The sequence below is a fragment of the Ursus americanus genome, chromosome 4, assembly GCF_024610735.1.
Source record: "Ursus americanus isolate L20-20 chromosome 4, mUrsAme1.1.p, whole genome shotgun sequence".
Classification (NCBI taxonomy): domain Eukaryota; kingdom Metazoa; phylum Chordata; class Mammalia; order Carnivora; family Ursidae; genus Ursus; species Ursus americanus.
In genome coordinates this window covers 90,800,332-90,815,199 of record NC_142130.1, presented here as the reverse complement: position 1 = coordinate 90,815,199, position 14,868 = coordinate 90,800,332, and the positions used below count along the sequence as shown (strand labels likewise).

Genomic DNA, 14,868 nt, shown 5'->3' with positions numbered 1-14,868 from the left:
CCTGCTTTCTGGCCATTTCATGAAACGGTAGGGTGCTGAAAAAAAGCAGCAAAAATAAGGTGCTTCGTTTAGGATCATTATGACGTCTTTTAAAAAGGAGTTTCAGGGCACCTGGGTGGCTCAGTCAGTTGAGCATCTGACTCTTGGTTTCAGCCCAGGTCATGATCTTGGGGTCATGAGATCAGCCCCATGTGGGGCTCAGTGCTCAATACAGAGTCTGCTTGAGATATTCTCTCTCTCTCTCTTTTTCTCTTTCTCAAATAAATAAATAAATCTTTTAAAAAAGAAAAAAAGGAGTTTCAAAAATAATATTTTTTTAAAGATTTTATTTATTTATTTGAGAGAGAGAGAGAGCATGGGTGTGGGGGAAGAGCAGAGGAAGAGGGAGAAGCAGACTCCCCGCTGAGCAGGGAGCCTGACATGGGACTCGATCTCAGGACCCCGGTAACCATGAGCTGAGCCAAAGGGAGACACTTAACCAACTGAGCCACCCAGGTGCCCCATAGATAAGGTTTTTAAATGCACAGAGTTTATTCATTTCTACTATCCTTTGTTTCCATAATCAAAGTTGTAACCCAGCCTTGGCAAATGGTTGGGTTCAGGGCTCAATATGTACTTATTTATTAAAATTGACCTAAAAATAATCAGTGAGAGATGATGGCTTGAAGTCTCAGATAAACAATTAAGCAAAAATTACCCTATTCATGTTGCTATACCTGAAAGCCATAAAAGGTAAACTTTTCTCTAATACATAAAATTCTGAATATGACACCAAAAGTTTAAAAACTGAAACAATTAGAACTCATACATAGTCTGACAAACCAAGACCTCTTGGGGCTCAGTTTTCTCATCTGACAAGAGCTGAGCTAGGTGAGCCTTCTGTTCTGTCTATGGTTAATGTTTTATAACCAACAATCACCTACCTTAATTAAAAAGCACCTTGACCTAACCTTCCTATTAACCTACAATACTGTTGCTATTTACATCATAAAGATCTTTTACTAATTCGTCACTAATTTACTCACTGAATTTCTGGGTACATGTATGAGTCCAAGAAATCTGACCATTGCCAAGGCCTTAAATTCCTCATTCACATAAACTCTCACCAGGTTCCCTGAATGCAGAAGCGGTGAGTCTCCCAGGAGTTAAGTAACCATCGACACTGATTGGGGCTTGCTCCATCCAGCACCTTCCCAAATCTCTGCCCCAGCAACTCTGATCGGGCTGCCCACTGCCACCCCAGCAGGCTCCCACGCTCAGGCTCACTGCCCACGCATCAGCCTGAGGGATGCTTCCAGCAGGTAAGGAAGGCAGCGGTCACCTTGCTCAATGGCTTCTCCTCCCTTGCAGAGTGTGACCTGCCCTGGCTACCTCTCCTCCCTCGTCTCCTATCACCTCTCCACCCCAGCCACACCCGCCCCCCACTGTACCTTGGACCCAGGCCCACGCCCCAGATGGTCTCCCCGCCAGCTCGCTCACTGCATCCAGGCCTCTGCTCAAATCTCAAATGTCACGTTACCAGAGCCATCTCTGTCTGAATAACACCCCACCTTCCTTCCTCCCTACCCCATTTCCCTTGCGTGCTTTAGTTTTCCTTTGCATTCAGCAGCTGATATCACATATTTACTCATTGTCTGCCTTCTGCCAACAAAGCCTTATGAACGTTGTGTTCAATGCTGTATCCCCAGCACCTAGGTGTTCAGTATATCCTGTTCCTACCACTGTATCAGTTTGCCAGGCTGCGGTAACACGGCACAACATGTTGGACAGCTTAAACAACAAAAACGGATTGTCTGCCAGTTCTGGAGGCTAGAAGTCTGAGATCAAGGTGTCAGCTGGCTGGCTCCTTCTGAGGGCTACGAGACAGAATATGCTCCAGACTGCTCTTCTTGCTTCCGGCAGTTTGCTGGCAATCTCTCGTGTTCCTAACCTTATAACCGCATCAGCCAGATCTCTGCCTTCATGTCCACATGGTGTCGTCCCTCTACGCATGTCTGTGTCTGCATCCAAACTGAAGGACTTCGGTCAGCGTGGATCAGGGCCCGCCCTAATGACTTCACTTTAACTCGATTAGCTCTGTAAAGATCTGATCTCCAAATAAGGTCACACTCTGAGATACTGGGGGTTAGGACATCAACATATATTTTTTGGAGGATACAATTCAATCCATAACAACCACGTAGCAGCCATGTGACATCGGGCAAGTTAGTTCACCTTCATCAGTAAAATGAGTCTTAATAATTCATTGTACCTGCTTCATTTGGATAATGAAGATGGTGCCCCTGACAGCAAAAAGGTGTAACCCTGCCCCCTATGTGAGCCACACGAATAGTGACATGAAAAAAGCTCAAGCGCATGGGCTTGGCAGCCAAGCAGCCAGGGTTTGAGCTCTCTCTGCACTTGCTGGCTCTCATCTTAGAGAGTTGCTTGGTCTGAGACCAATCTCCAAATATGTTATATTATAAAATAATGCACGTCAAGTCCTTAGCACATGGTATGCTCTCTAGGAATGTCAGCTGTCCTAGGCAGGGCTGAGGCAAAGATGGACAGTGTCACCTCATCCCACTGATGTTCTGCAATTTTTTTCATTCATCACTTAATCATACATGGCAATAGAAAACACAGTAGCACCATTACACAGAATTGGGTGCCAACTATAACGAAAAGTTGTCCTTTTAAACTTTTATTCAGTATCACTCATATCCAACTGCCTACAGACATCAAATGGGGACATTGTCCAGACACCTCAAACTAGCCCGTCCCAAAATGAACCCCTGGTCTCCCTGCCCACCCATGGAGCGGGGTCCTCCCCCAGGCTCCTTCCCCATTGCATCTCGTGGCTTCTGGGAGAAAACCTGCAAGTCCTACTTGACTCCTCTTTTTCTCTTGTATCCCAAATTTAATCCATGAACAAATTCTGTTATACCCTCAAATTATATTCAAAATCCAAAGCCTTCTCCACTGGCCCACCTATGTTACAGCAACAGCTCCTAAATCGTCTCCCTGTTTCTACCTTGCCTGACCCCCCACCCATTCCTACCCCCTACAGAGCAGCTGGAACCTGCTACTGGCTCAGCTGCCCTCCAAGGCACCCCCCAGCCCCTGACTCAGTGGCCACTGTCAGACTCCAGTTTTAAAGGACCTACAAGATTGGATGCCCTCCCCACCCCTTACCTCTATGGCCTTGTGTCCTACACTCTCCCCATCTCTCGCTTGCTTTGTGACCTCACTGGCCTCAGACACACCAGAGCCTCTGCATTTGGTCAAAGGGTGCTTTCCCAGCAAGGCCTTCCTTAAAGACCCCACTTAATAGCACAATACATCCTTAACACTCACCATCCCCTTCCTTCATTACTGTTTCCACAGACTCATCACTGCCTACCACCCCATATATTTTATCATCCGGCTCTCCCCTGGTCCCATGTGGGCAGGGTCTTATTGGTTTGGCTCTCTGCTGTGCCCTGATGCCTAGGGCAGTACTAGCACGTTGTAGGGACTCACACAGCTACTGAATGCGTGAATAGCCAATGCTTTTAAAGCTCCTCCAAGAAGGGTTCATCTCTACTTGGTAACCTGCATGTTTTTTTTTTTTTTTTAAGATTTTATTTATTTATTCGACAGAGATAGAGACAGCCAGCGAGAGAGGGAACACAGCAGGGGAGTGGGAGAGGAAGAAGCAGGCTCATAGCAGAGGAGCCTGATGTGGGACTCGATCCCGGAACGCCGGGATCACGCCCTGAGCCGAAGGCAGACGCTTTAACCGCTGTGCCACCCAGGCGCCCCGGTAACCTGCATGTTAAAGGTTAAAATAGTTAAACATTTTAAGAAGTTTTTCAGGCACATTGAAACAAGGCTTGTTTAACAGAATACCTCAAGGCTTGAGAATTGCACTGATCAAGTTTATTGTTGTAGCTAGCTCAAAATGTATATGTTCCTAAATAAATGGAAGACATCCAGTGTTCACGGACTTGTAAGACAATACTGTTCACATGGCAATACTTCCCAAAGTGATCTACAGAGTCACTGCAATCCCTATCAACATCCCACTTGGCTTGTTGGCAGAAATTGATAAGATGACCCTAAGATGTATATGGAATTTCAAGGGATCCAGAATTAGCTCTGTAAAGATCTGATCTCCAAATAAGGTCACACTCTGAGATACTGGGGGTTAGGAGGACATCAACATATTTTTTTTGGAGGACACAATTCAACCCATAACGACCACTTAGCAGCCATGCAACATCAGGCAAGTTAGTTCACCTTCATCAGTAAAATGAGTCTTAATAATTCATTGTACCTGCTTCATTTGGATAATGAAGATGGTGCCCCTGACAGCAAAAAGGTGTATCCCTGCCCCCTATGTGAGCCACACAGATAATGACAGAACAATCCAGCACAACAAAGTTGGAACAACAAAGTCATTTATTTCCCCATTTCAAAACTTACCACAAAGCTACAACAATCAAAACGTATGGTCCTGGCCTAAGGATAGACAGATAGGTGAACGGAAAAGAAATGAAGTCCAGAAATAAAGCCATCTACTTAGGGCCTACTGATTTTCAACAAGGGTTCCAAGGCCCTTGGAACAAACAGTATCTCCAACAGATGGTGCTGGACAACGGGATTTCCTACAAAAGAATACATTCAGAGCCTTCACACCATGCATAAATATTAACTCAAAATGGATCAAAGACCTAAATGTAAGAGCCAAGACTATAAAACTCACAGAAAACACAGGGGCAAATCTTCATGACCTTGCATTTGGCAATGGTTTCTTAGATACGACACCAAAAGCACAAGCGACAGAAGAAAAAGTAGGTAGCCTGGACTCCATCAAAATTAACTTTTGGGGAGCCTGGGTGGCTCAGGCAGTTAAGCATCCGACTTTTGATCTCAGCTCAGGTCTTGATCTCAGGCTGTGAGTTCAAGCCCCGTGCTGGGCTCCACACTGAGCATGGAGCCTACTTAAAAAAAAAAAATTAAAAACTTTTGCATAAAGGGCGCCATCAAAAAGGTGAAAAGACAACCTAAGAATGGGAAAAAAAATATCTGCAAACCATATACCCAATAAGGGCCTAGTATCCAGAACACATAGAGAACTCTTATAAACTAACAACGAAAAGACAAACCACCCAGTTAAAAAAATGGGCAAAGTATTTGAACAGAAATTCTTCCAAAGAAGATACACAGATGGCCAATAAGCACATGAAAAGATACCCAAATTATTAGTCATTAGGGAAATGCCAAAAAGAACCACAATGAGACAGCACTACGATAGCTATTACCAAAATTAAAAAAAAATCTGAAGTGTTAGTGCGGATATGAAGAAATTGAAACTCTCGTCCATTGCTGGTGGGCACATTAAACAGCACAGCCTCTGAGAAAGCAGGCTGGTGGTTCCTCAGCGTTAAACATAGAGTTACCGCATGACTCCGTAACTCCACTTCTAGGTCTATACCCCAAAGAAGCATAGACAGGTGTATACAAACTTGTATACAAATGTCCACAGCAGCACTATTCACAACAGCCAAAAGGCAGAAACACAGATGTCTGTCAACAGATGAGTGGATAAATGAAATGTGTATCCATATAACGGAGCTATTACTCAGCCGTAAAAATCAATGAAGCATTGATAGATGCTACACCATGGATGGACCTGAAAACACATGAAGTGAAAGAAGCCAGACACAAAAGGATATTCTATGTGTGCATCTCTGTGAAATGTCCATAGACACAGAAAGTCAATTAGTGGTTGCCATGGCCTGGGCAGGGGGAGGGATGGGAAGGGTTTCCTTTCGGGTTGGTGAAAACATGCTGGAACCTGACGGTGGTAATGGTTGCACAACACTGCAAACATAGTCAAAGCCGCGTAACTGTACGCTCTAAAATGGTTAAATGACAAATTCTAGGTTTTGAGGATTTTACCTCAACAGAAAAATAACAAACACACCCCCTCCCAAAATAAGGACGCTATTTTTAGATTCCAGGAGAGTCAAGTACTAAATAAAATACTGAAACACCTAGAAGAACTTGAATACACCTAAATCCCACTTCAGCGCTTCTTCCTTTTCCCCTAAAAAAGAGACCCACCTTCATGCAAGACAACAACTGTTCTCTTCAGCTTGCAAATTCCTGAATTAAGAGCTCTACAGCCAGGGGCGCCTGGGTGGCACAGCGGTTAAGCATCTGCCTTCGGCTCAGGGCGTGATCCTGGTGTTATGGGATCGAGCCCCACATCAGGCTCCTCCGCTATGAGCCTGCTTCTTCTTCTCCCACTCCCCCTGCTTGTGTTCCCTCTCTGGCTGGCTGTCTCTATCTCTGCAAATAAATAAATAAAATCTTTAAAAAAAAAAAAAAAAGGGCTCTACAGCCAAAGAACTCTCGAGCTCTTATCTGCTGCTTTACTACCTCTGTCTACCCCAGGCAGGCCAGCCACGACAGTCATATGTAGTGAGTACACCTTCCGAGAGACCATGTAGTTTCCCAGCCACGACCTGTCATAACTGCCAGCATTCTTCACTCCCCTCCCTGCATTCCCTGAGGAGGTAAATGGAGACATTCTTTCTCTTCATTAGAAGACCCCAGTGTGTGTGACCTGGTGAGTGGAGATCGGAAGAGCAGGCGTGCGCATCACCCAAGTCCCATATGGCACCAGGGTTCCAAAGTCAGATATCCTTGGCAGGAGCTCCGGCCAGGCAGCAACAGAGCCCGGGAACAGCATCTTCAAGCCCAAGTATCTTCTACCTGCAGTAGAAGCCTTGGGCTTTACTAGGTCATCCTTCCGGGTAGGACAGGAACATACAGTGGTCCCATCTACAGAGCACAAGGTCAAGCCTGCATGTGACCAGTTTTGGACTTCCTAGACCAGGCTCTTTTCTCGTCATCCAAACACACTCATAATTTCTGGGCAGATTTCAATATTTATGTCATCCTTTGGTCTTCCATGAGTTATCGATCAGCAGTTAATGGCCAAAAAAGTAGACCAAAGAAGAAAAAGCTATAAAAATCCTAAGTAGTACCTGAAAGATAATTCATCTTTGACGTGCGTGGGTAGCACGGTCAGTGGAGCATTGGGCTCTTGGTTTTGGCTCAGGTCATGATCTAGGGGTCCTGGGATCGAGCCCTGCATTGGGCTTCATACTCAGCATGGAGTTTGCTTGTGATTTTCTCTCTCGCTCTGCCTCTGTACCCCCCCACTTTCTCTCTCTCTCTGTCAAATAAATAAATAAAATCTTAAAAAGAGAAACATAATTCATCTCTGAATAACTGATTGGTCAATTTTAAAGTTTATCTTATTTAGACATAAATATAGTTGCAAAAAAGACCATTCAGCTATTCCATTGACCAAATCCACGGTATAATTCTATGCCCAGAAGGAAAAAAAAAAAGCTGGAAGGAGTAAGTATACTGACCAGGTTAATAGCAGTAACTAGAATTACAGAATTATGAATAGATTTTCTTATCGCCATTTTCTAACTGTCATAATCAGCATGTCATGTAATAATAAAGAGCATTCCTTGAAACAATAAAAAGACAGCTGTGTCCCCGCCTCCATGCAATCTAAATACTCTACACCCCACATACCTTGTTGAGCTTGCCCAGTGAAGATATGAGATCCGCCCATTCACTTGAGGACTCGAAATTTCTTAAAGCCTTTTCAATCACTGAAGAGTAATTTCTGTATCTGTAATCACTCAAAAGTTCCTGCTCTTCTGGATCCATCTTACATTCTCACAGCGGAGAAAGTATCTAAAAGGGAACCAAGAAAGAAATGAGGGAGCAACTCAAGGACACACAGCATTCCCAGCCCAGAGGTACAGAGGACACGTGTCCACAAACACTACTGTGCACAACCGCACTCAGCAATGCAACTCAAATATTTAGCAAGGCTCCTGGGCCAGGCACTGTGGTAGATAAAAGACAAACAGTTCCGGTCCTCTTGGATTCTGAGGGAGACAAACGGAGCAGAAAAGAAGCAAAAATGCCAGGATTCCTCTTCACTGACAAAATTAACTCTAGGAGTGAAACTTACAAAGCCGCTAACTAAATATGTTGCCTGCTGGTAATTCTGGATCCAGGTGGCCCTTCCTACTGTAGGGCATTTATAAAAGCTAAGGAAAAGCAGGTCAATGCTATTAACCAACCAGAGCAACCTCTTCAGTGATCTGATCCTCTACAACTAGACTATGTTAGAGGACTGGAAGTATTCTAGAAGAAAATCTGACAGGGGAAAAAAAGTTTAAAAAATAAGGATGTAAGAATGTACTGTCTGACATCAGTGTTTCCAGAAATCTACCAGTATCCTGTTCAGCTACTAAGCTCTGATCACCCACCAATCCCCCCCAACCAGCAGCTGCCCTGACAGCTTCATGCCTCCATGTGCAGAGCCTGGACATGGGGTGGTGACGCCAGGGCCCAAGCAATCACCATTTTATTCTTCTTGCCCTTGTATATTCTTTGACGGATTCTTTTATTTTTTTCCTGTGGCTAGATGCATTCATTATGTATGAACCACTGCAGCTATTATGAAGCCTGAGACCGATATGGTCTCATCCTGGCTCCAACAGCAACCATTTCCTCTTTTTATCTCCAATGTGACAAAAGGAAACAAAGAACAGCACGGAATGCTGCGCTCATCTGACTTCATGAAGACAGCCGTCATTTATAACATGACAATGGACGCAATACGAGTGCATGCTGATGTCAAGTTTTGTTTTTATTCCTTCATTAACAAAAAAATCCGTACATCAACCTATCAGTTTATCCAAACAAACTGCAACTCTGAGAAACATTTCACAAGATATGGAAATATTCAATGGTTCCCCTGATCTGTCACCAAGTTCCATGCTTTGGCATTTTCTCAAAAGGGACGCCTTGGGGCTCTGATGCGCCCTCCTTCTTTAGTCTTCATCTGATTAAGATCTATTTAACGCGTGGCAGGTACCCACCCTAAAATTCCTTGTCCCTTTTTCCATACTAAGGGAACCCGAATTTTGCTCGTGGTAGTACTAACAGCTCTCCACCTCCCTTGCAGCTCGGTGGCCACGCAACAGTTCTAGGCAATGAGGCGTCCGTAGAAGCTGGTGGTGGGGCCTCCAGGAAAGTGGTTTGAAAGGAGGTAGACTCCACTAGCATTCCCCTTTACTCCTGCCCATCTTTCTGCCCGGAACCAAGGTTTGATGTTGGAGGTGAAGCCACGTGCGGTAACCAAGAGGAAATAGCCATCCTTGGTGTACGACTTTTGTGGGTAAGTGGAAAGACACAGCAGCTGAGGGCAGAGGTGACTTTAAGAAGGCACCATGTCAACCCTGCACTCGATGTTTTCTGTACAGAAGAGCTCATCTAAGCCACTGTTCAATCGAGTTTTCTGCTACTCACAACCAAACACAACCCTGATACACGAGGCTAATATTTCACTAGTACACAGTCTGAAAAGACAATAAAATACAGAGCAACGTGATATCATTGAACACTGTAGTTAGCTAGCCAAGTTGCATGTCATCAAAATGGCAAATATCATAGACGGAAGAAACTGAACTGAAGGTACAACATGTTCTTTAAACCCGAACCTTTCATTTATTGGCCATGATGAATTTCTAAGAATCCCATGGTATCTGCTACTTCACTTTCTGGTCGTTCTGGGCCCATTCTGATCTTCCCACGGCCACCACAACTTTCAAGTTTCCAACATCAGTGGACTTTTTACCTCTCAGTAGGACTGTGCAGCAGACCATTCCTTTCTTCCCAAAACAGCCTCCTTTCAGCCCATACCCTCCTCTGGCCCCACCAACCCTGTGCTGGTTTCCACCTCTCCGCTGTTCCTTCCCCTCTGCAGGCTAATCCTCCTCTACCCTATTGCCAAATATGGCCATTCCCCGCACCAAGCCTTGGGTCCTCTTTCTATCCTTGGTCATCTCCCCATTCCTACAACTTACAAATACCATCTTCATGCTAATGACCCATGGATTTACAATGTCTGCCCATATCTTCCCCTGTCAGGTCCAGATTCATGCAAATACCTACTTGACTCATCCACCCAGATGTGGCATAGGGGTCTCAAACTTAGTGCATCCCAAACACCCATCAACAAAATATGGTCTAGCCACACAATGAACAAAGAACTGATATATACTACAGTAAGGGTGAACCAGAGAAATACATAACATAGTGGAAGAAGCCAACAAAAGGCCACATAGTTGTATGATTCCATTCATATTACATGTCCAGAACAGGTGAATCTGTAGAGATGGCAAGTAGATTAGCGGTCGCCTAGGGAAGGAAGTAGCAATAAGGAGGAACTGCAAATGGGCACAGGAATCTTCTTGGGGTAATGGAAATGTGCTAAAATTGAATTATGGCAATAGTTGTACAACTGTGTAAATTTACTAAAAATCACTAAATTGCACACTGAAATCAATGTATATTATCGTCTATAAATTACACCTCAGGGGGCAACTGGGAGGCTCAGTCAGTTAAGCGTCTGCCTTTCAACCGGGTCATGATCTCAGGGTCCTGGGATGGAGCTCCACGTTGGGCTCCCTGCTCCGCACGGAGTTTGCTTCTCCCTCTCTCTCTGACCCTCCCCCACCTCTGGCTCATGCTCTCTCTCTCTCTCTCTCCCTAATGAATAAATAAAATCTTTAAAAAAATTACACCCCAGTAAAGCTTGTTTTAAAAACCCCTTATACTCTTGATTCTACCTGTTCAGTGCTCCTCCTCCAGTCTTCCCTTCCCCAGAAAGTGGCCCCACCATTCGTGGGACCTTTGACGTCATCCTGGACTCTTCCTTCTCTTCACCTACCTTACGCAACCCACGTCCTGATTGTTCTTCTTCCAAAACACCAGTGGACCCGATTGCTCTCCATCTCCGCCATACCACTGCACAAGCCACCTCTCCCCTACCAGGTTGCAGACAATTCCTGATGGTTCTCCTCCTCTCTTGCCCCTCTCCAGTGCATTTTCACTTAGCAGTCCAAGAATCCTCTTAAAACATAAATTACAGTGCATCCCCACCATGTTTAAACTCTTTCCATTAAGCTTATAATAATCCCAACTTCCCCACCCCATGGCCTATAAGGGCCTCTCTCTTCAAGGCATTCTGCTTGTCTAAAAACTGACTCGGCCTATCACAGAGGCTTTGAACACGCTGTGGCTCTCTGCAAAAATATAGTGTACTATGTATGTGAACGTACACAGTAAGATTGCTCACTGATTCTTGGGAAGGCCTCTTTTACTGAAATACTAGCCTTTACACTTTTTAAGGGTTTTTTTTTGTTTTTGTTTTTTTTTTTTTTAGAGAGAGACAGAGCGTGCAGCAGGGGGAGGGACAGAGGGAGGAGAGACTCCTCAAGCAGACTCTACACTGAGCACGGAGCCCAAAGTGCAGCTCGATCCTAGGACCCTGAGATCATGACCTGAGCCAAAATCAAGAGTCGGTCATTTAACCAAATGAGCCATCCAGGCACCCTCTGCCTTCACACTTTTTAAAAATATTAAAGGATGGCAATGAGAGATGGTAGTTTATTTTCCCAAGTAAGATGTTAGTACATCCAAACAGTCCGTAATTTTTTTTTTCAGGAAATTTACAGGTTTGAAATCTAGCATCTCTGAACCACTGCAAAACTCCAGGCATAATCTTCACCATATAAAGTGTCCAAGCACTGGGCAAAGAAACATGGGGAAAAAAAAAACAGGGTTCCACTTTCATAGTTCATAACATAATAAAAGAGGAAATACCTAAACACATAATTTCAATTTAAGGCGGCACATAGAGTGACGGAGGGTGTCCTGAGGTAACACTGGCACAAGGAAAAGACAGAGGAAGCCCTACTACCAGCGGAGGAGTGCTCAGAGTCAAAGTCTGGGCGGCTAGTTAGTAGGAAGAGAGCCTTGGGACGCCTGGGTGGCTCAATTGGTGGAGCCTCTGTCTTCGGCTCAGGTCATGATTCCCAGGGCCTGGGATCGGGCCCCACATGGGACTCCCAGCTCAGCGGTTCTCCCTCTCTCTCTGCTGCTCTCTTGCTCTCTCTCTCGCAAATAAATAAAATCTTAAAAAAAGAGAGAGCGCGCGCGCCCTGGTCTGCCATAGTTTGTAATTAGGAGCTAGGGTAGCAAAAACGCCATGGCAAGGAAGGTGTTGGTCGGGTAAGAGCAGGTAACTGGAGCAGTTAGAGGTTATGGTTGGCCACACGAAAAAAGTACTATTGGGTGTAACTAAAAGCACAGATGAGAAGTTTAGAAATAGTCATTCAAGCAAGCTCCTTTATTTCAAAATATGAGACCTTCAATACTATGCTACTAGGCAAGTCTTCTGGGTGGGCTTGGTAAATCCATCATTATGCATGCATTTATCTCACGCAACACACAAGAATCCTATGACATGGGTACTATCTTGAGGCTGCTCAAGAGGAGTATATTGGGAATCAGGCCCCCCAGAAAATTGCCCAGGGCCCTCAACAACCAACCGGCAGAGTTAGGAATCCAGCCCAGGTTAACACAATGGCACAGAGAACCTTTATTTACTACATTATACTACAGGTAAAATTAACAAGTTCAGCCCCTAAATATCTCTTCTGACAATGATCTTGCAACCTATCCTGAATACCTTTCCTGTGAGAGACTCAGCTCAGTAAAACTGGTAAGAGTTCCACAGCCTACTAACAATTACATACACAAAAGAGTAATCATATAAACAAGCATATTTGACCAGATGTATCCGCCTTAAAATTGAAAATGTCAGCAAGAAATCTCTCATCCATTCTAAATTTCTTAGAAAAACAAGTTTAGGTGAAAAATCAACTGTCAGATCAGAAGGAAGTCAACTATAAAGATGTTTACATGAAGGAACATGTGAATGAGATGAAAACAGAATGAAAAATCACAAATAGTCACCCTCTCACGAGCAAGAACATTATTAGATAATGACTCTTAGTCGACAGCACAGAAACACTCTTCTGCCATTGGTTTAATCAACTCTGGGGCACATTATTTTGAATTTGGTCTCTCAGAATGGTAATTAAATTGCAGTGGAAAAAATTTAAGACACTAACGGGAGTAGGCTTTGTGGGGAGGGGGAGGGGAAGGCCTCCATCGTCTTACCAAAAAATCCTACAAAGGTTTCTTCAAATACAGAGCGACTGTCCCAGGTTAGGGAAACACCTGCGGGTAACAGCTTCCATCAGCAGCCGCCCTACGAGTTGCTAAAGGTCCATCCACCCGGCAGCAGGCGGCGATCCTACAAGACTCCCGGACCGGGCCGGGAGAGCGCGCGCACTGCGGCTCCGATCCCTTCTCCTGGGGACAGGCTGGGAGACTCGAGGATCTTCCCTTAACAGGAAAGCCCTCATTTTACAAAGGTCTCGGTCCCTAGCCCTCCGCCCGGACCAGGACGGCACAAGCAAACAAAGGCGCGTCTGGCCGTCGTCCGCCGGCGGAGGTGAGGGGAGGGCGGGCCGTGACCCACCTGACCTCCACCTGCCCGACGGGAGGCCGCGCCGGGCCGGCGAGGACTTGGCCGCACTTCCTTTGCCGCGGCGGGCCGGAGGAACTGGGGGACCCCGCCCTGCCCCCGGACTGCCCCTCAGGGGTGCGGGGTCGGAGCCCACGCCCACGCGCGGCCTCGCCGGGGCCGTCCCCGCACTGCAGCAGTGCATGCCACGGGCCCGGGCCGCGGTCGAGGAGCCCCCCTCTCGCCCCGGGACCGCCCCCACAGAGCCGCTCGAACCCTGCGCACCCTGGGGGGGGGACGCCCACGCCTCCTCGTCGCTCCCGGGCCCGCGGGTGGGGACGCCCCGGCTGCCTGGGCTTCGCCCAGCGGCCAAGGGCGCGGGGCCGGCTTACCGGCGGCGGCGGTGGGGGCGTCAGCGTCCCTTGTCAACGGGCGCGCCCACGTGCGGCGCGGAGGAACCGGCCGGGCTGTGGCAGGCAGAGCAAGCGGCCGCTGCGGCTCAGCCCGGACCAAGAAGGAAGCGCCGCGCCCGAGCCCGAGCGGCCGCGGCCCCAGGCGGCGGGGCGGGATCGTGAGGAGGGACCTCGGCGTGGGGGGCGGGGCGGGGCCGGACGGGGCGGGGTCAGGACGGGACCTCGGCGCGCGGGGGGCGGGGTAGGGGGCGGGCCCTCAGCGCGCGGGGGCGGGACCAAGGGAGAGCCCTCTGCCGCGGCAGAACCAGGAGGCGGGCCTTTGACCCGGGGGGCGGGATCAGAAGGCGGTACCTCGGCGCGCGGGGGGCGGGTCCTGGGCGGTGGGTCCTGGGCGTCGGCTCTGGGGCGTACGGCTCTCATCCCTAGTCCTCCACAGCTTCCGGGCGGTGGGCGTGGCTCTCAGCTGCCGCAAGTAACTGCCGCCCTCGCAGCGGGGCTGCTCCGGGGAAGGCCTGCATAGGTGGGAGGGGAGGCTCCGACTTTCACCTGGGGCTCCCCCGACACACCCAAACGGAAGGGGAGAGCGGTCAGTTTATCGCCGTGCTCCAGAAGGGGCTTTGGAGAACGGTGGGGCCCAAGAAAAGTGGGGCCGATGGCATGTGGCTAACCCCATCCTTTCCATTGGGCCCACACCCAAACCCTCGGGGAGGAGGTGAAATGAATCCTTCCATACACGCTGGGGCCACAGGAGGCCCCGGGAACCTGGTTAAGGCGTCCCCAGCCCCAGAGGCCGCACCTTTCTGGCCCTTGGGATCAGAGTTGAGGGAATTAATTCGTGGAATGAGTTTCATTATGTGGGTTCTGGCTCAGAAAGGAGACCTGTCAACTCTAAAGAGCATTAATATTTCCAGAAAAACTCTAACCCCTTCCTGTCATCCTCAGGAGCTTCCGGACCTGGACAGTTCAGACCCACCCAACCTGGCCTGACAGCTGCAGGGCCAGAAGCAC

The 14,868-nt window shown here is 47.4% G+C and overlaps 1 protein-coding gene across 3 annotated transcripts in view; it reads right to left on the bottom strand.

Moving 5' to 3' along the window:
* Nucleotides 1-14,020, bottom strand: part of DOP1B (DOP1 leucine zipper like protein B) — a 103,462-nt gene extending 89,442 nt beyond the window's left edge. For 2 of the 3 annotated variants that reach the window (XR_006782593.2, XM_045813482.2), the window contains exons 1-2: nucleotides 13,840-14,020; nucleotides 7,585-7,749 (exon numbers count right to left, since the gene is read on the bottom strand). Coding sequence is in view for 2 of the 3 variants with exons in the window: in XM_045813482.2 (XP_045669438.2) it covers nucleotides 7,585-7,722 (138 nt within the window). In the remaining variant the exon portion in view is untranslated. Of the gene's footprint in view, nucleotides 1-7,584; nucleotides 7,750-13,098; nucleotides 13,343-13,839 lie in introns of those variants that run through there. The other variant, XM_045813483.2, reaches the window with a different exon arrangement.
* Between the last annotated feature and the right edge of the window lie 848 nt (nucleotides 14,021-14,868).